The sequence below is a fragment of the Oncorhynchus nerka genome, linkage group LG2 (genome assembly GCF_034236695.1).
Source record: "Oncorhynchus nerka isolate Pitt River linkage group LG2, Oner_Uvic_2.0, whole genome shotgun sequence".
NCBI classification, from domain to species: Eukaryota; Metazoa; Chordata; class Actinopteri; order Salmoniformes; family Salmonidae; genus Oncorhynchus; species Oncorhynchus nerka.
Window position 1 is genome coordinate 72987924 of NC_088397.1, and position 22213 is coordinate 73010136.

General features: G+C 43.6%; 1 protein-coding gene and 1 pseudogene across 1 annotated transcript; both read left to right on the top strand.

The window, feature by feature from the left end:
• Window positions 1–1799: 1799 nt before the first annotated feature.
• LOC115141921 (kelch repeat and BTB domain-containing protein 12-like) lies at window positions 1800–6996 on the top strand. The gene is made up of 6 exons (XM_029681321.2): window positions 1800–1962; window positions 2384–3563; window positions 4027–4297; window positions 4655–4805; window positions 5041–5238; window positions 5679–6996. Exons 2-6 carry the CDS (start codon window positions 2485–2487, stop codon window positions 5846–5848), a joined length of 1869 nt encoding a protein of 622 aa, XP_029537181.1. The 5' UTR covers window positions 1800–1962; window positions 2384–2484; the 3' UTR covers window positions 5849–6996.
• Window positions 6997–21155: 14159 nt separating this feature from the next.
• LOC135572748 (RING finger protein 223-like) lies at window positions 21156–21856 on the top strand (annotated as a pseudogene).
• The last annotated feature ends 357 nt before the right edge of the window (window positions 21857–22213 follow it).

Genomic DNA, 22213 nt, shown 5'->3' on the forward strand with positions numbered 1-22213 from the left:
TTGTCGCTCAAACATAATTTACAAAGGAAACATTTGTGTTTAGTGAGTCTGTCAGATCAGAGGCAGTAGGGAGGACCAGGGATGTTATCTTGATAAGTGCGTGAATTGGACCATTTTCCTGTCCTGTTAAGCATGCGAAATGTAACTTTTGGGTGTCAGTAAAGTGTATGGAGTAAAAAGTACATTATTTTCTTTAGGAATGTAGTGGAGTAAAAGTAAAAGATATATAGTAGTGCTTTAAAGTATTTTTATAGGAAGACAGGTTCATCTACAGTACAGTAGTTAATCTACAGTACGGTATATATTTCATCTACCGTACAGTATATGGTTCATCTACAGTACAGTATATGGTTAATCTACAGTACACTATATGGTTAATCTACAGTACAGTATATGGTTAATCTACAGTACACTATATGGTTAATCTACAGTACAGTATATGCTTCCAGCCAACAGGCAGCAATGAGCATGAGCCACAGGACCACATCTATTTGCAATAAATCAGAAACTCACACAAATATTCACACACCTTAGACTAGTGCGTGGGCACACACATACACACAGACACACACACATCTTCTGTGCCTTACTTGAAGGACGTTTTTAGACGCTCGGTCAGGGGAGGCTGTGTCAGATTAGTCCATTCTCTGAGTCAGCTCCTCCAATCTCTGCTCATCCAGCACATTTCTCTCCAATCTGTACCCCTTAGCCCTCCGCCCCACACCCATACCACCTTGTGGACAAGGTTGGGCAAATTTTTCCTCCCCGTGTAAGTCGCTTGAAGTGCCTGTCAATCCCTCTTTTATACAATATGACTATCTAGGAGGCATTTTCCCACCTCATATTTGATCATTCAAAGTCTTGAGAGCCACATTTCAGGAAGGCTGGAATGTCTGGACTGCACTCTGGTCATAGGAAAGAGGTGTTACACCACCAGATTTCTTACACTGCAAAGTGATGCTAATGAACCATGAAAACACCAGGCAGCCAGTAGCTGATGACATACTATTCCTGTCATCTATTACAGAGAGCTGTGGTTTAGAGGACAGTGGACAGACAGAGACAAAGGATATGGGAATTATAGATTAACTTCAGGTGAAAAACAACATACTACATATACAGTACATATAGCATTTTCTGATTTACGGCCTACACAGGATATCACAGGGAAATGCCTTCAGTTAAAAAAAAACGAACTATTTTGTTTTGCAATACCTGTAGGGTTCATCATTGCTTTGTTCAGGATGTTCACACCATAGAGATACTATGCAATTACTAATTCCTAATTCTATGGTTCACACCACCTCAGGTTAAAATGTTAACATCAATCTGTTGAGTGGTATGAACAAAGTATCAGCTGCATCATCGCAAGTTTATTATTATGATTATTATGAATATTGTGACTATTATCATTCAAAATGACTGTAGTTGCTTTAAGAGAGTGACATGAAGAATCCAACCCAGAAGCTGGTTCCATGTGCCAGTCCACAGATACATGAGCCTACACGTGATCGTAAGCCTACACCCCCCCCCCAAAAAAATATATATAGCGATAGCAAAGAATAGGAATCGGGTTATATTTTACTTGTGAAATTCTAATAGACCATTGCTCAACATGACACAACATTATCATATGTGAGTCTCCTGACATTAGTCCATGTAAAAACAGAATGTGCCCCTCGCCCCTATATGCCTGCTGCCTCTCTGACCCAGTTGCCGTTCCATTGGCCATATCATAGTCTATTTTAAGGTGTGTTGCTCAGCTCAGAAGGACAGGGCATTCAGGCAGGGAAGCGAGAGAAGGGGAAGGTAAACAGTGCTGGGTTTCAGAGAGGATAGCTTGGCCCCCTGTCTCTCTGACCACTCTTCCTGGTGCATTCAGCTACATTAACAACAACGCCTGCAGCCTGGCTGACTGAGGAACCTGATGGTCTACTGGAATAAGTGGATTCCCACTGACTGGTAGGATAGGATGAAATAGGCTTGACTACTGTGTGATCAAAGGGCAAAATCATCTCTAATAAGACTAAAGGGCGTAAGACTTTAGTAACATAATGCATAGTGGGAGATGATACTGATTAGTGTTTGACATGGATCCCTGGTTTCACAGAGGCAAGCAGGGCATGGACATGCTTTAGTTGCTGTACTGTTATGCTGTGGTGTATGTGTCAATATGGGAAATTGGAATTCCAGTAAGAAATGTTGGTCACACTTACTGATTTATATTGACAGAACTACAAATTTGAAGATAAGGAATGTCTTTTTAACTATCAAATATTCACAAAATGACTACAAAACTCTACTCAACATAAATGTAAACAATGTACTGGGGTCTTGATCATATCAACATTGAACTTGTGTTTCTTTCTTTCTATACTTTCAGGTAAAGAACCTCCTTGTTTTGTTATTTATTTAAATCTATTTACATTTTTCATAATTATTTTCTAAGTTAAGTTATTACTGTTGAATAGACATTAGATCCAAATGGATCTGAGAGCTAAACATAGTCTGGGTCTTCTGGACCAGCTGAGGAAGATGAGGGAGACAGAGAAGCTGACAGATGTGGTGCTGGTGGCTGAGGACATCAGCTTCCCCTGCCATCGCGTGGTCCTCTCAGCCTTCAGCCCTTACTTCCGGGTCATGTTCACCTGTGGCCTGCGGGAGTGCAGTACTAGGGAAGTATTTCTGCGTGACACACCAGCCGATAGCCTGGGTCTATTGTTGAACTACATGTACTGTTCTGAGCTCCCGCTCAACAACGCCAATGTACAGGGGGTGTCCGTTGCCGCCTTCCTTCTACAGATGGACGAGGTATTCAATCGCTGCCAGAGCCACATGAGGGAGAACATGGACGCTTCCAACTGCCTCGGGGTGTACTACTATGCCCGTGACCTTGGAGCCGAGGAGCTGGCCGACCATGCCCAGAGATACCTACGGACGCACTTTGTTCAGGTGTGTATGAGCGAGGAGATTCTAGAACTAGAGGCCCATAAACTGGGGGCACTGCTGAGCTCCGACGACCTCAACGTGTCACGGGAGGAGACCATCCTGGATGTGGTGCTACACTGGGTCAGACAGGACACTCTAGGAGACGGGGTGGAGTACGGGCGGAGTAGACACCTGGCTGAGCTCTTGAGGAAGGTGCGCCTCCCCCTGGTGGCCCCTGACTACCTGAAGGAGTCCATGAAGAGGAATATGTCCCTTCTGGCAGATGCAGAGTGTCTGGAGATGATGGAGGAGGCTCTGGAGGCCACTGGGATGCACCCTGCAGTTGCTCCCAGGAAACTGAAGCTCCGATATGGGATGGAGACCACAGATCTGCTACTCTGCATCGGCAACGAGGGCGGAGGGATCCGATCGCGGTATGGAAATTATTCAGAACGCAGCTTCTGCTATGCCCCCTCCACGGGCCGGACCTACTACATCACATCCCCGCGCTACGGAGATGTTCTGGGAGTCGTGTGTGCCGGGGTCGTCACCGAGGGCAATGAGATTGTGGTGGCTGGGGAGGCAGGGGTGAGGAAAATGGCCAGGCAAACAGAAAGGAATGTGGAGCTATTCAGGTAGGAATCTGGAAGAATGGTATATCATGAGCTTTGTGTGTTTGAATGAGATCATCAGCAGTAATAAACCTATTGGTCAGTGATGAGAGTGACAGTCAGTGGCATACTGTTAAGGTGCTGTGGCCAGGTGGAGTGTGTGGCCAAGTAGTGTGTGTATGTAAACAACGTCACTCTGCTTGCTTAGGGAGTACCACTTCCTCCTGATTCGGCTCACACGAGGCTTGAACCCAGGGCTTCTGCCTTGCTAGCACACATGACCTCCCTCCTGAAGCTTCTTACCAGTCTGTGCCACGCGAAAGCTAGACATTCTCTGGTGCAAGTGGGGACACTTTAGACTGCTACATGTAGACAGGTAGAATGTGTGGTCAGGTGAGAATGATGGTCAGCACCCCTGTGTTTATTTTAGCATGCTAGAGTCTGACTAAAACCCCTGTCCCTGACTTGTCTGTGTTGTCCTCCTCAGGTACAGGGTGGAGGCCCAGGGGACCTGGGAGCACCTGAGCTCAGCTGAATACCGAGACTCGTATGCGCTGGGAGCGCTGGGTGATACTATTTACCTGCTGGGAGGCCAGATGAAGCTGAAGAACCAGTACCTCATCACCAACTGTGTGGAACGCTGGTCCATGCAGGGTGGGCCCTGGCGTAGTGCCGCCCCGCTACCCATGCCACTGGCCTATCATAGCGTTGTGCGTCTGAAGGACCGTCTCTACGTGCTCGGGGGTCGAACTCCACAGGTAATGGACTAAAGAGAAGGGGTTTGATATACAGTAAGATGAATAGTCAGTCAATGCTACTCTGTATTATGTTTTTGTTTGTGTGTTTGTGTGTGTGTGCGTCTGTGTCTGCGTGTGTGCAATGTGCGGGCAGGTAGACCAAGGGGCATTTCACATTTGTTTAATTCAGTCTCACAACATCCATGTATTTTTGGAGTCCCTCACTCTCACTCATGTACACACTATACTTGAGGCTGTGAGGCCTTGAGAGCAGAGAGACACACTATCTGTGTCAGTGTGTGACTGTGAGCCTGCTCTCTATCCCCTCCTCCTTCTCTAAACTCTGCACCTGTCCTGTCCCGTCACTCCCCATGGCAGTCCTGGCGGATGGATGACGAGCCAGACCGCTTGAGCAACCGTCTGTTGGAGTATGACCCTGAGACAAACAAGTGGACAGAGCTGGGTCCCATGAAGCACTCTAAGTACCGCTGTAGTGCTGTGGCGCTCAATGGGGAAATCTACGTGATGGGTGAGATTTAAAAGATAAACAACACATAGGCTGTTTGTTTTTTAGCACATCGCATTCGTTAGTTTCATGATGGTCATGGCGATGATGGTCACTTCTCCTAGAGAAACCCCTCAACTCCCCTCAACATAAATAATATGTTTGGACAGATCAGTTTAATAGTTTTTGAAAGTAGTACCTGACAACACAAGAAGTGAATGTCTCAGTACACAAAAACAACCCAGTTGTGTTCTAACAGGGGGCATCGGCTGTGATGGGGTAGATCGTGGGCAGTCCCGTCGTTGCCTTGATGCTGTGGAGATCTACAACCCCGATGGAGACTTCTGGAGAGATGGGCCCACTATGCCCTCTCCGCAGCTGTCCCTACGCAGCAATGCCTCCAACGCCGGAGTGGTGGGGGGCAAGCTATATGTGTGCGGATACAACAAGGGAGCCGGTAACTAAACCCACTTTCCTTTCCACTGTTCATAAAAATGAGAAACCCACACACTGCTCTTACTAGTATCACTTAATTTTACTGAAGCTTACGTGTCAGCCTCTTGGCCTTTGCCAAAGCTTTGAAGGCCAACACGTAAGCTTCAATAAAATTAAGTGATACTAGCAAGAGCAGTGTGCAGGTTTCTCTTTTCTTTGAAGTTATCGCATTATTCCCGTGCACCTGCAGCAAGTGCCTTTTTTTACTTTCCACTGTTCGTAAAACTGTGACATCACGTGGGACTTGTTTGAGTAAACGATTACCTGTCCTTTTAAGACCTAAACAAGTTGACTGTAGCTGAATGCTGTTTAATTTGATTGCCACACCACTCTTTAAAATGCCTGATTCTAATAGTGACAAAAATTATATTCCTGGCCTATGCCAATCCCTGTGTCCCTCAGATTGTCATGAGGACATAATCAAGGACATCCTGGAACTAGACCCATGGGAGAACCGCTGGACCGTGGTGGCCCGCCATGTTCTGATGCATGATGCCTACGACGTCTGCTTGGTAGCAAGCCTCAATCCCCGGGAGCTCATGTCTCCCCCGGCAGACCTAGTAACTCAGTGACACCCACCCACCCTAAGGTCTAAGGACCTGTTCTTATCTAAGAGCAACTTGGGCAATAATGATTTTTTCTGAAAACTGAGAGCTGATAATATTGAGTGAGACCTTTCCGCTGCTGTGGGCCAGGAGTGAAAATGCAGTAGTGCTGGCTGATCCTGGTGATGCTTGTTGGTTTATTGAGACGCATTTGATCTCTCGTGACATTACAGTTAGTGTTTGAAGCCCTGACCTGAGTGGGGCACTGCACAAAATCTAACTCTGCACTTGTCTTGAACTGTATATGAACTACTGATTTGCACATTTAGAAGTAGACACTGTATCTATCTTCAATGAATATCATACCTTAGTGGGTTTTATGGCACAGCTTGTAAATATAATTGTTGTGATTTTGTATCTCGTTGTAAAATGCCTCTGGCGATCTCTAGAATTTTGGAAAGTAAACCATAGACAGGTCCTTCACAATCTAGAGATTTTAAATCAATCATTCACTGCTTTTTGCTCTTTACATCTGTGTTCAAGATTATATTTTTGTCATTCAAATAAAGCTTAGCGTTTTTCCTATTTTGCTGCATTACAACCTGTAATTTAAATTGAATTTTATTTTGATATCATGTAATGGACATACACAAAATAGTCCGAATAGGTGAAGTGAAATAAAAATTAAAAACTTAATTCAAACTTTTAAACTTAAAAAAAATGTTGAATTAAAACTGAAAAGTGTTGGGTGCATATGTATTCACCCCCTTTGCTATTGTTGGAATTGTCTAAACTTTGAACATTGAGATATTAAATAAATGATAGAGACGAAGCCTTGAATAGAAATAATCTGTAGCAAATCAGAAGGCTTTGGAATGTGTTTGGTGGAGGAGAGGAGAGCGATGTGTTGATATAGGGAAGACAGATGGATATCTGTGGATTAGGTGAAGGAGGGGTTGTGGATTAGGAGGTGAGGGTTGAGGTCAGTTCCCCTTAACGGAGTAATCAGGGTTGGTATCTGGTTACCTTCTTTCTCTTGGACATAAACTAAGGATGGAGAGGGGGAGTGTCTTAATTAGGATGTACAGGTATATAACTGTGATGTCTGAAATGTTTTGCTGTCTGATTACAGCTGTACAGAACCTTTGGGAATGATTAAACTTGGTTAAAGCTTCTCTAGTGTCCGAGTTATTTACTCTGAAAAATAAGAACCTAACACTACGAAGCCCCTAAATAAGATCTGGTGCAACCAAATACCGTCAGAAGTCACATAATTAGTTCAACAAAGTCCACCTGTGTGCAATCTAAGTGTCACATGAACTGTCACAGTATATATAAACCTGTTCTGAAAGACCCCGAGTCTGCAACACCACTAAGCAAGGGGCACCAACAAGCAAGTGACACCATGAAGACCAAGGAGCTCTCCAAACAGGTCGGGGACAAAGTTGTGGAGAACAGATCAGGGTTGAGTTCTAAAAATATGAACCTTTGAACATCCCACAGAGCAACATTAAATCCATTATTAAAAAATGTAAAGAATATGGCACCACAACAAACCTGCCAAGAGGGGGCCGCCCACCAAAACACATGGACCAGGCAAGGATGGCATTAATCAGAGAGGCAACAAAGAGACCAAAGATAACCCCGAAGGAGCTGCAAAGCTCTACAGCGGAGATTGGCGTATCTGTCCATAGGACCACTTTAAGCCATACACTCCACAGAGCTGGGCTTTACGGAAGTGGCCAGAAAAAAGCCATTGCTTAAAGAAAAAAATAAGCAAACACGGTTTGGTGTTTGCCAAAAGGCATGTGGGAGACTCCCCAAACATATGGAAGAAGCTACTCTGGTCAGATGAGACTAAAATGTAGCTTTTTGTCCATCAAGGAAAACGCTATGTCTGGCGCAAACCCAACACCTCTCATCAGCCAGAGAACACCATCCCCACAGTGAAGCATGGTGGTGGCAGCATCATGGTGTGGGGGTGTTTTTCATCAGCAGGGACTGGTCAGAATTGAAGGAATGATGGATGGCGCTAAATACAGGGAAATTCTTGAGGGAAACCTGTTTCAGTCTTCCAGAGATTTGAGACAGGGACGGAGGTTCACCTTCCAACAGGACAATGACCCTAAACATACTGCTAAAGCAACACTCGAGTGATTTAAGGGGAAACATTTAAATGTCTTGGAATGGCCTAGTCAAAGCCCGAACCTCAATCCAAATGGGAATCCGTGGTATGACTTAAAGATTGCGGGACACCAGTGGAACCCATCCAACATGAAGGAGCTGGAGCAGTTTTGCCTTGAAGAATGGGCAAAAATCCCAGTGGCTAGATTTGCCAAGCTTATAGAGACATAGCCTAAGAGACTTGCAGCTGTATTTGCTGCAAAAGGTGGTAAATAGTTATGCACGCTCATGTTCAGTTTTTTTGTCTTATTTCTTGTTTGTTTCACAATAAAAAATATTTTGAATCTTCAAAGTGGTAGGCATGTTGTGTAAATCAAATTATACAAACCCCCCAAAAATCTATTTTAATTCCAGGTTGTAAGGCAACAAAATAGGAAAATGCCAAGGGGGGTGAATACTTTTTCGCAAGCCACTGTGCAATTGAGTCTTTGCTCAGGCTTAATCATGTATTTGTGGAAACACTTCAAATGGAAAGGAACAATGCCGCTACCTCGCTCTCCAACAAAGTGTAGAAACCCTGTACAGTACTATACACTGAGTTTACAAAACATTAGGAATACAAATGATATTGTCATGTCATATGTTTGTGTTATTTGTCAAGAATATAAACGCATGTGCCCTTGTGGTTGACTTGGACAACATAAGACTTTTACATGTCTGGTCTGTTTTGTTGGCAATAATCCACTCAGTGAGTAAAGATAGAAAAAGTTCTCTCCTTTCAACTATTCATCCCACTGCTTCCCTCTTTTCATCCCCTCCTTTTTGTGTGGCCAGATATTCTCTGACCTTTCATCACACAATTAATCAACAAAACACAAATATTAGCGTATCTTATTATTTTCCATAAAAGGTTTAATCTTACTTATTTAACATTTTCAGTTTCAAGGTTTTTGAAAACACTCAAACACAAAGTGCTTTTTATTACAATGAGGTTAACCAAATACAACAGCTTGTCAAACAACTCCCTCCTCATTCCCTCCATACACTGACATCCTGATTCCCCATCAGACATCAATCAGAATCACAGTATGTCAAACTGCTGCCATAAGCCTGTTTCTCTCTGAGACAGCCTGGGGCTCAGGTAGTGACGGAGTCTCTTCCTAGGCGGGCCTGACATTGTTCCCTGTGGCCCCGCACACAGAGCTGTTACTGTCCTGGGACCACAAGCTGAAAGGGTTGCGGTAGCCTCTAGAGGCTTTGTTAGACCTTTTCTCCTTGTCCTGCTGTCGTTTCTGAGGTTCTGGTTTGAGAATGTCCATTTCCATTCTCTTGGGATCATGCTGCTCCTTGCTAGTCGATCCATCTCCCTGCTTCCTTCGATTTTTGAGGGGCTGTCGGTTCTTGTCCTGACCCCTGCCCACTACTCCACCATTACTCCTGGTCTGTGGTGGCATCGGTTCCCTCCTCCTGCTTCTGAAGGGCAGTTTCCTCTGTCCCTGGCCTCTCTGGGTGAACCTACGTATAGCCATGGTGCTCCTGCCCCTGGGGCTCTCTGAGGGGACCGCTGCAGGCTTGCTGTGGTCGGGCTGCCTGCTCTGCTCTGGATCGCAGTTTGAGTTCATGATGGTGCGGGTGCTCCTAATGGTCACGTCCTGTAGCAGTGCGTAGGCCCTGCTGGGGTCCTGAAAGTACTGTAAGGCAGAGGGTCCTGTGCCTGTCCCTGGTCCATAAGTCACAGCGGTAGAGCGTATTTGGTATCGGTACACCATCTGCCAGGAGGTCTTAGCCAGCTTATCCAGCACCATCTGGCTATAACGCTCCAGCTGATCCTCCTCCGCCTCCTTCGTCATCACAGGAGGAAGGTACAGGGCTCTGGGGGCATTGGCCTGGCCCTGGTCACATCTCTGAGGGTCCTTCTCTGGGTCCTTTCTCTGCAGGGTGCATCCGCCCTGCTGCCCCTCTTTCAGTATCCCTTACACCACATGATGCCACTGCTTTAGAAGGCGCCGCAGAGACGTACACCTTCGAAGCACCTCTTCTCCTCACTCACCAGGCAGAACCTCTACAAGTCCTGGGGACATCTGGGCTGTGCAGTCTGTCACCCTGACAGGGGTGAGTTGGTGTTCGGACCAGTGCTGGGAAACTAAGGTGCCTAGATTGGACAGGGCTTCTCCTAGCATGCTTTTGATCCCGGCTCTGCTCATGTCTCAGGGCTTCCAGTTTCTGCTGCAGGCCCTGCATGTGGCAGCTGAGTGCTGTAGTCTAAGACAGAATAGAAGACAACAATGTTTGTTTGTACCCATAATAACTAATAGCAAAGACAACAGAATCAAAAGTGCATCATTTAATTATTATCTTAAGTATGTCAAATAGTATTCTCAGCACCCAGAACCAAATATTGTGTGTGCCGGCCAGTTAATGTTTGGTCTGTCATGAGAGACTAGTTATATAGTGTTATACAACGGGTGAGTCTAATCCTGAATGCTGATTGGTTAAAACCACATTCCAGCTGGTGTCTATTCCAAAAGTTAGCATGGCTAAATCTATGACCTTAAAATGCCTATTTATTCTGTTCCATCTGAATGCGCATTCCACTGTCAATCCACTGTCAACTGGCAATCCACAGCCCAGCTAGGCAATTTATAAACTTGATCTCCACAAAATGATGAAGTGCAGAATTTATTCCAAACTTTCGAAATTGCTTTGTTGAGACCGGTTCCGAGAAGAAATTCAAACAAATCCTTGCTGAATACAGATCAGACATCTTACCGCTCGTTGTTGAGGAATATGATACTATGTCTCACTCTGAAAAGACAATGATGTCCGTTGTGAATGAGCTCCTCTGTGGCTTACATTTGAATGGTTCCTTAGCTCATCAGACAAAAATGACTCTTCTACTGTGGGAAAAGATGATTTTTGGAGATGAGGAAACAACAGTCTTAACTTTGGAACAACAGAGTTGGAGCCTGGAACGGTGTGTTTGGTGAGAACTGTGAGTGATGCTGTCCAAGAGCTGGGATGGGCAGAGGACGGTCAGCTTGTTCTGGGTCTGATTTCTAAGCTAATCATTGATCTTCTCTGGAGAGCCCCGACTTCAAAGGGAAAGGAGTTTGGGATGTAACGAAGATACCACATCCCTTTTACCAAGCTCAAAGAATGGCAGGATGATGGGAGAGACCTTGAAGGAAATGTATAGTTGTTTGATGACATTGAGGTGCCCAAAGACCTTGTGTTGGACTGGCTTACCATGCGGACAGACCCAGACTTTTTTTATTTGACCCTTCAGGTTGTTGAATTGTTTTTGGGGGGTATGTGGTAAAATGCCTGTCGATATACAGCCAGTGTCAAATATTGATGATCGAGGCAGAAAGGATTTGGGGGTATTCAAAAATCTTCAAAAGGCTAAGTCAAGTACAGTCAGTGTTGTATTTGAAACCATGGACATGTTCATGAAGACTCGCACTTGGGAGTGGCTCCGGACTATGGACAACTGGTGTTAAAATCACTGCAGAAAGTAGTGAGACTAGTTTTGCCAAAAGGAATGAGGAATATTAGGCAAAGGGGTTTGTGTAGAGAAAAACACACAGAAGCAGTGGAGCTTAAGTGTGGACAGGATGTAGTCTAACTTTGAAAAAATGACAGAAACTGACAGATGCCCACATTAAAATGACATCAAAGGTGGTGAAAATATCCGCAGTGACCCCGATGCAAGTTGACACTACTTATCTCAATCTTACAATTACATTTTTTAACTAGCTTAGTGATTGAGTGTAATATTTTGAAATCTTAAAATCAACGATATGGCATCATTTGTAGATTTTGAAATGGTCCACTGAGCAAATAGCAACATGTTACTGCAAAAACTGACTTGACTGCATGATGGCCGCTCCGTCTTCAGTCATCTGTTTATTCCACACGCACACAAAAAAATGGTTGACGGTTATTTTATTTTCAGAACGGTCTTCGTCCATAACCGTCGGTTACATGGTTATGCAGTAATTGTACCAGCCCTAATTGGGCTAGGCTATATCACAATAGTTTCACAGTTTAAGAAATGTGCTTCAGGGCCCTCTAGTTACCTAATGCTACATTGATCCAAAGACTATGCTTGGAATGTGAATGGTTCATAATATAAGACACATTTTAGGCCTCCCTGAAGTCAATAGACTGAAATTCTATTACTCACCGTTCAGAAATTGGTACACAAGAATATCCTAGTTCTTTTAGGATTAGTCTAAGTGAAATAGGGGAGAAATATATATATTTTTTGACTCCTCATTTCTATTAAGGGTTTGTCTTTGAATGGTGGATTTTGCTGATTACCTTGGCCTGTGGTTAACCTTTGATGCCTGGTCTTCCTGTAAAGAGACTGAAAACAGCGTGATTATTGCAATACTTATTTTTTTTCTTCACCATTGAACAATCTATTCATGAACTACCCTAACTCCTCTACCTTTGAAAGAAAGCTTCTGTAAAAGAACCGTTGATCTTTTTTGTTATTAATGTAATTATTAATTATTAGTGTGCAACCTACTATGATGGATCATGTTTTTCCTTTTGCAAATGGATCTTTAAGCCATTTTTGTAGTGGAGATTTTATCTGCGGGTTATTTTTTGTTTTTGTCTTGCTTTTTGTTGCAAGATTAAGAAAGACGACACTGCATCAAGACTTGCGTTGCAGTTACCCACACTTTTCTATTTTGAACATGGAGTTCTACCATCAACTATGAAGTGGAAGTTAAAAATAAATAATCCAAGGACACTTCCACTGACATTCTTATGTGTTCCTCTGAAACCTGTGTGTGCATCTGGAAGAAAAGGTATGCAAGTCCATGTTTAATTGGGATGCACAACAAATATTTTCTCCTATTCTAGTTTGGTGAATTATGTAAACATTTTAAGAATTCATATAATATTAGTGGTGCCAATAGCATTCATTTCAACACTTAGGCCTGTAAAATGTAACTAGCTGTTATTGTTTGGTCTGAACTTTACACATGTGTATTCACAGGTGATGCTAATGTTTGTTTCCAGTCACTGTGTCCCTAAAGCATCATGGTCTTCTCTTCTCCATGTTGGACTGAACTGTTTCATCTCTTCAGAAGGGAACACATAAAATCCCTAAAGGTGTGTTGGCAATATTATTTTAAAGAGTCAGATAATTTACTATTTGTGGCTTGATTGCTCTCTTATTGGGGCGGCAGCGTAGCCTAGTGGTTAGAGCGTTGGACTAGTAACCGGAAGGTTGCAAGTTCAAACCCCCGAGCTGACAATATACAAATCTGTCATTCTGCCCCTGAACAGGCAGTTAACCCACTGTTCCCAGGCTGTCATTGAAAATAAGAATGTGTTCTTAACTGACTTGCCTGGTTAAATAAAGGTAAGAAAAATTGGGGATCTCATTATTATCCAATTCTTATCTGGAAATGTCACATTGATTTACACTGGCACGAAATGCCTTTGTTCCATTCTACTGGTGGAGTAGGCCGCCATCTACAGTATGTCAGGAGCAGTGGCTTGTTCCAGGACCGCAGCTTTTGAGGATGTAACTTCTCAGTCATGATGAAGTGTCATCTCTGCTGGTGAGTTCCTGTCATTTTGTGGGTGTTGTTTTGCATGTTCACTGTAGATCTCTCAACATGGACTGACTAGGACGACTAACTGCATGCACAGAATTGTCTCTACCATAGAAAATCCATAGTATATGTTCTTTTCTTGCTTGGCTCTGAATGCAGTTGATGAAATCCTTAGTTTTGCTCCTTATTTCTCATACCTGCAAGTGGCCAGGTAGCCTAGCGGAGCATTGTGACCGTAACAGAAAGGTTGCTGGTTCATATCCCTGAGCCAACTAGGTAAAGAATCTGTCTGTGCCCTTGGGCAAGGCACTCAACCCTAATGGCTCTTGTAAGTCACTCTGAATAAGTGTGTCTGCTAAATAACTAAAAAGTAATGATATACACTGGCAGTTCAATTCCAGATCTAGTGGTGGAGAAGGACGTCATCTACGTCAGGAGCAGTGGAGCAGTTGAGGAGTATTTTCAGACATGACGAGATCTTGTAATTAATATCTTCTTCATACCAGGACAAATACCTGACAACTTTACTATACTGCATTTTCTTTTTATCTGGTGCATTTAATACTGCCTACAGAGGTAGTGATGATTTTCTTTTAAAATCCCACCATACTCCTCTGTGTAAACCGAGCCATAAAAACATTTCCAGGCTTTGGATGATGTTCACTTGTGAGCCAATCACAAAGCTTCACAGAAATGTGGTCAATGCATTTTTTCTTTCCATTTAAATGAGTGTAGTTCTGTCCTTGAGCTGCTCTTGTCTATCGTCTGAATTCAGTGCATCTGCCATTTCATAATTTTCTTTCTTGACTGGAAAATATTTAAAGGCCCTTTTTTATATTTAGCATATAAGTTGGGTTAATGAATGAGCTTCTACAGCTACACATAGCCTCTTTTTCTTTTTTCAGCTAAGCCTGTGTGCAATTACGCAAGCCGCTCCGCTATTCCTCTTCTCCTGGAGTCGCAAAAGCTATAGGCAATCACGGCCTAGATTCGAACCAAGGACTGTAGTGACGCCTCTTGCACTGAGATGCAGTGCCTTAGACGGCTGCGTCCATGTGTGTGTGAGTGTTAACTATTTAACTGTACTTTAATGCATAAAAGGCTGCCAACATTTTTAAATGGCAATATCGTTGTTTGGGGGAGCAAGAAAAATATAGGAATCGGCCAAAAATGTCATATTGGTACATCACTAATAAGCACGTTTACATAAGTATTCAGACCCTTTACTCAGAATTTTTTGAAGTCTTCTTGGGCATGAGCCTACAAGCTTGGCACACCTGTATTTAGGGAGTTTCTCCCATTCTTCTCTGCAGATCCTCTTCTGTCAGGTTGGACGGTGAGCGTTGCTGCACAGCTATTTTCATGTCTCTCCAGAGATGTTAGATCAGGTTCAAGTCCGGGCTTTGGCTGGGCCACTCAAGGACATTTATTTATTTATCCTTTATTTTACTAGGCAAGTCAGTTAAGAACACATTCTTATTTGTGCGGAAGCCACTCCTGCATTGTCTTGGCTGTGTGCTTCAGGTCGTTATCCTGTTGGAAGGTGAGCCTTCGCCCTAGTCTGAGGTCCTGAGCTGCTCTGGAGCAGGTTTTCATCAAGGATCTCTCTGTACTTTGCTCCATTCAGCTTTCTCTCGATCCTGACTAGCTTCCCAGTCCCTGAAACTAAAAAACATCCCCACTGGCATGATGCTGCCACCACACTTCACTGTAGGGATGATGCCAGGTTACCTCCAGATGTGACGCTTGGCATTCAGGCCAAAGAGTTCAATCGTGGTTTCATCTGACCATTGAATCTTGTTTCTCAAGGGGTGCCTTTTGGCAAACTCCAAGTGGGATGTCATGTGCCTTTTACTGAGGACTGGCCTCCGTCTGGCCACTCTACCATAAAGGCCTGATTGGTGGAGTGCTGCAGAGATGGTTGTCCTTCCGAAAGGTTCTCCCATCTCCACAAAGGAAGGCCCTTCTCCCCCTATTGCTCAGTTTGGCCGGGCGAACAGTTCTATGAATAGTCTTGGTGGTTCCAAACTTCTTACATTTAAGAATGATGGATGCCACTGTGTTCTTGGACCTTCAATGCAATCCTGTCTCAGACAAATCCTTTGACCTCATCGCTTGGTTTTTGCTCTGACATGCACTGTCAACTGTGGGACCTTTACAGTTGAAGTCGGAAGTTTACATACACCTACATACGCCAAATACATTTAAACTCAGTTTTTCACAATTCCTGACATTTAATCCTAGTAGATATTCCCTGTCTTAGGTTAGTTAGGATCACCACTTAATTTTAAGAATGTGAAATGTCAGAATAATAGTAGAGAGAATGATTTATTTCAGCTTTTATTTCTTTCATCACATTCACATAGGATCAGAAGTTTGCATACACTCAATTAGTATTTGGTAGCATTGCCTTTAAATTGTTTAACTTGGGTCAAACGGTTTGGGTAGCCTTCCACAAGCTTCCCACAATAAGTTGGGTGAATTTTGGCTCATTCCTCCTGACAGAGCTGGTGTAACTGAGTCAGGTTTGTAGGCCTCCTTGCACGCACACGCTCTTTCAGTTCTGCCCACACATTTTCTATAGGATTGAGGTCAGGGCTTTGTGATGGCCACTCCAATACCTTGACTTTGTTGTCCTTAAGCCATTTTGCCACAACTTTGGAAGTATGCTTGGGGTCATTGCCCATTTGGAAGACCCATTTGCGACCAAGCATAAACTTCCTGACTGATGTCTTGAGATGTTGCTTCAATATATTCACGTAACTTTCCTGCCTCATGATGCCATCTATGTTGTTAAGTGCACCAGTCCCTCCTGCAGCAAAGCATCCCCACAACATGATGCTGCCACCCCCGTGTTTCATGGTTGGGATGGTGTTCTTCGGCTTGCAAGCCTCCACCTCTTTCCTCCAAACATAACGATGGTCATTATGACCAAACAGTTCTATTTTTGTTTCATCAGACCAGAGGACATTTCTCCAAAAAGTACGATCTTTGTCCCCATGTGCAGTTGCAAACCGTAGTCTAGCTTTTTTATGGCGATTTTGGAGCAGTGGCTTCTTCCTTGCTGAGCGGCCTTTCAGGTTATGTTGATATAGGACTCGTTTTACTGAATATAGATACTTTTGTACCTGTCTCCTCCAGCATCTTCACAAGGTCCTTTGCTGTTGTTCTGGGATTGATTTGCACTTTTCGCACCGAAGTACGTTCATCTCTAGGAGACAGAACAAATCAAATCAAAATCAATTCAAATGTTATTTGTCACATACACATGGTTAGCAGATGTTAATGCGAGTGTAGCGAAATGCTTGTGCTTCTAGTTCTGACCATATCAGTAATATCTAGCAAGTAATCTAACAATTTCACAACAACTACCTTATACACACACACACAAGAGTAAAGGAATGAATAGGAATATGTACATAAACATATATATGGATGAGTGATGGCCGAACGGCATAGGCAAGATGCAATAGATGGTATAGAGTACAGTATATACATTTGAGATGAGTAGTGTATGTAAACAGTATATAAAGTGGCATAGTTTAAAGTGATTAGTGATACATTTATTACATCCCATTTTTAATTATTAAAGTGGCTAGAGATTGAGTCAGTATGTTGGCAGCAGTCACTCAATGTTAGTGATGGCTGTTTAACAGTCTGATGGCCTTGAGAAAAAAGCTGTTTTTCAGTCTCTCGGTCCCAGCTTTGATGCACCTGTACTGACCTCGCCTTCTGGATGATAGCGAGGTGAACAGGCAGTGGCTCAGGTGGTTGTCCTTGATGATCTTTTTGGCCTTTCTGTGACATCAGGTGGTGTAGGTGTCCTGGAGAGCAGGTAGTTTGCCCCCGGTGATGCGTTGTGCAGACCTCACTGCTCTCTGGAGAGCCTTACGCTTGTGGGCGGAGCAGTTGCCTTACCAGGCGGTGATTCAGCCCGACAGGATACTCTCAAATGTGCATCTCTATAAGTTTGTGGGTGTTTTTGGTGACAAGCCAAATTTCTTCAGCCTCCTGAGGTTGAGGCGCTGCTGCGCCTTCTTCACCACTCTATCTGTGTGGATGGACCATTTCAGTTTGTCCGTGATGTGTACGCCGAGGAACTTAAAACTTTCCACCTTCTCCACTACTGTCTTGTAGATGTGGATAGGGGGGTGCACCCTCTGCTGTTTCCTGAAGTCCACAATCATCTCCTTTGTTTTGTTGACGTTGAGTGTGAGGTTATTTTCCTGACACCACACTCCGAGGGCCCTCACCTCCTCCCTGTAGGCTCGTCGTTGTTGGTAATCAAGCCTACCACTGCAGTGTCGTCTGCAAACTTGATGATTGAGTTGGAGGCGTGCATTCATGGGAGTACAGGAGAGGGCTGAGAACGCACCCTTGTCGGGCCCCAGTGTTGAGGATCAGCGGGGTGGAGATGTTGTTTCCTACCCTCACCACCTGGGGGCGGCCCATCAGGAAGTCCAGGACCCAGTTGCACAGGGTGGGGTCGAGACCCAGGGTCTCGAGCTTAATGACGAGTTTGGAGGGTACTATGGTATTAAATGCTGAGCTGTAGTCGATGAACACCATTCTTACATAGGTATTCCTCTTGTCCAGGTGGGTTAGGGCAGTGTGGGAGTTTAATGACACCAACCTAAGTGTATGTAAACTTCCGACTTCAACTGTATATAGAGAGCTTTGTGCCTTTCCAAAACATGTCCTATCAATTGAATTTACCACAGGTGGACTCCAATAAAGTTGTTGAAACATCTCAAGGATGACCAATGGAACAGGATGCATTCAATTTTGAGTTTCATAGCAAACGGTCTGAATACTTATGGAAATAAGTTTTCTAAAAACCTGTTTTCGCTTTGTCATTATGGGGTATTGTGTGTAGCTTGATGAGATGTTTTTTTTATTTAATCAATTTTTTGAATAAAGCTGTAATGTAAAAATGTGGAAAAGGGGAAGGGGTCTGAATACTTTTCCGAATGCACTGTATATATATAGAGACACTGCCATCTTATGAAATAAGACACAAATGACTCAGGTGAGCCAGAGATCAAGATAACCTTAACCTGACTGACCTCCTCCCACTGCTGCTGGCTTTTGCAGATTCTGCCATTACTAGCCTTAAGTTGACATTAATAAGCTACATGAGGAGTCGGCAACCTTTCTCATGTGGAATGCCAATTTATGTTAACATTTCTACCGATGCCAGTTCTATCCAAATTAAAATGATACAAACCTAAAAAGTAACTTCTATTTCCATTGCCAACTATGTAAAAATAGCCTACATAAAGCCAACAAATGAAAACATTTGCAGCCTGCAGGTAGAAAATATCCTGATGAAAATAAATATCCTATAAATCACATTGGCTACGCATGGTCTGTCATCAACAAACATGAAACATTGTAAAATATTCTGGGTAGTCAGCGTTTCCCAAGCCAGTGAGATCGAGACAGACACAGCTGTAGGCTATTTTGTGAAAGAAATAAGAGCTCATCAGGTAGAACTATTTTATAACGTTTCAACTGGATCAGAGCATGACATTTTTCCCTTTCACACTGAGTGGTTATCGAAAGGAAGAGAGAGCTGGGAAAAAAATTCTAATACATTGAGGAAAAATTGTCATTCTCAATGGATGTAAAAACAGACTTTGTTTGCTTGCTGTTTGAGGTGAAGAAAACATTACTTTGAGAAGCTGCACAGCTCATTAGTGGTGGTGTGTTAAGCCAAACAGAAATACTATCCGATCCCCAAATGGGAACATTTATATACATACATTTGCATGCAGGCCAGGTAGCCTATAGGCAAACTTCTGTGTAAGCAGGTGCGTGTCCTTACTCAACATTGACAGAAGCGCTCCGAACAAAAGACAATGATTAAATTGATATAACTTGTAAATGGAATTAAATAAACCAAAACTTGTTCCTCACAAGTGCATCCTAGATTGTGCGCTCTGCAAACAGTTTCCACTCTGACGATGAGAACTGTAAAAGACTGGAATAATAGTATATTGAATGCATTAACAGAAATGACCATAACCAAACAAACATTGTAGATTAGGAATTAACGGTAAATGTAGGCTACTACTGGTGATATATGTCATTGGGAATTGATAGACACTATCAAGGCAAACAATTCACACAATGAAGTTATGAAACAATGAATGTGCACAAATTGGTTGGAGACCGCATTGGAAAGAGACTGTGCATTTTATCCACACCCCTTCTTCTTGGCCTGTTCCATCCCCACGGTTTCCGCAACTTATTAGTTCACTGAGAAGGGTGCGAATCAGACAGGTGGCAGACATATTTGCAAAAAAAACAGAAGCTTGGTTGACCAACAGCCTTTCAACTAACTGGGTCCAGCCCTAATCTATACCAGGGCGCATTGAATCTGTTCTGGTGGCTCATAGTGGCCATTATTCCCCTATTTAGGCAGTTACCTGTAGGAGCACGCTACATGGCGAATGGAACAGCTGGATAGAGTAAACGGCTTGAGTCGCGCAAAAGAGAATATAACATTGCGGATAAAGTTTGTAATGACACAATTTCATGTGTACAACATCTTAAAGACCTACATCACTATACTGAGAGCTCTGCCGTTTCTAAAGGACGTATTTAGGTGCTTTTGTAGCCTTTGTTTGCCCCCATACCACACAACAAGGATAAGGAAGCGTTTTGCTGTTTGGGTTAAGTTTCTCAAAAACATGTGAAATCACAAAAAAGGTGTCTGGACCCTTCTATAATATACCATTTACATCGAAAATAGAGATTTGGTTGAAAAAAGAGAACTTATCCTTTAATGATTAATCTGCTGGAAATGAAATGACGTCTGTTAACTTTCATCTGGGCTGTTAAAGAACTCACTCACCTGTTAGCGACACTTAAGGACCTAGATCAATAAGGAAATGGGGATTTCTGTAACACTTTCCTTTATCACAGTTGACAATGTAAAGGAAACAATGACAAGAACAGACAGAATATGCAAGACAATTTAAATGTCTAATGTACAATAACATAAATGTTAACACAACCAAACATTCAACCACAAAACAAAAACCAAGATGGTAATGTTTAAGGGTTGGTTGGAAAAGTTGAATCAATGAAATTGAACACATGTTCAGTACAAGATAAGAGAAGCAAGTCATGAAGAAAGTGAACAAATAGTCTTATCGGTAATGTCTCTATGTAATATTTGAAGAGCGATGTTTGCCTTGATATTGTACTGACCTCAAGGAATCAATTTTATTTATTTTTTATTTTACCTTTATTTAACTAGGCAAGTCAGTTAAGAACAAATTCTTATTTTCAATGACGGCCTAGGAACAGTGGGTAAACTGCCTGTTCAGGCAGAACGACAGATTTGTACCTTGTCAGCTCGGGGATTCGAACTTGCAACCTTTCGGTTACTAGTCCAACGCTCTAACCACTAGGCTACCCTGCCGCCCCAATGTGCCAAAACCTTTTGTAAAATTGATACAGGCTAATCAGACACGTAAGCCTATCCTTTCTTTATCTTCAGGGTGTGCAAGCAAAACAGAATACCAACCTAAACATTTTCCAACGGTCACCCTATGTTTGAAACCGAAACATTTATCGTTGGCATCTTTTCCTGTAGGTGCATAACAGACCCAGAGAGAGGTATGGCACACACAGGCCCCGGACCCAGTGCTTGAGAAGGAGATGGACACTTCCTCTGGCGAGGACAAGCCAGAGTGCTTCATCTGTTTCAACACCTACGACAGTGTCTTCAAGACGCCCAAGCTGCTGGACTGCACCCACACCTTCTGCCTGGAGTGTGTCACCCGGGTCATGGCCGTGTCTGTGGAACAGGAAAGAGGCCAGATCCCTTGCCCCCTCTGCAGGCATCCCACCTATCCCCGCCAGTGCCCCCCCAGCCCTCCTCACAAGTCTGGAGGTGCTGGGCCGGCTGCCCACCCACCTGCAGCAGGAGGAGAGGGTGTGGCTGGATGGGAAGAAGCTGTGTTACTCCAACCCCGGCAGCCCTGACCTTCTCCATCCGGACGGCTCCTCCACCTGTATTTGTATCAACATCGGGATAATCCAGGAGGAGGCTGCATCCAGACAGACTGAGGCTGGCAGAAGGAGACTCGTCTGGGCCAGACGATGCCTCTGCAGCCTCTTCTCAGACTGGAAGCGGCTGGTGCTGATCGCAGTGCTACTGATCATGCTGGTGTGTGTCATCATGTGGCTGCTGCATTGTCTTCCGCACGGGATCGGTTCGCTGTTTCAAAAGCATGGCTCCCGCTGTCGTGGGGCAGGCCTCCACACCCTTCACAGTCACATAGCTGCCACAGTGACAGGGACACTCCCTATGTACAGCACAGGGTGGACACATTTATTGCAGGTCATATTGGGACTGACACACCAGGAAACTGTCAGAATGTTCTCTCAGGATTGCCAAAGGATGAGACTAATAGACAAGCTGGCTTTGTTTGCTACCAAGGACTTTTATTTTTTGCTATTAAAATAATTCCTTCAGTTTCACGTTTTTTTATGAGGATACACATGGTATACACCGTCAAATGAAAGGCTTACTTGCAGGTTCCTTTTTGACAAGTCAACAAGAAATAACAAAAGATAAGAATACGAACATAAAGTAAAGGGCTCAGTAGGGCAGAATAAACATTTTAGAGCATTGTCCCACTTGCAACACTTCAAAAAAGCAACCACTTCCATATAC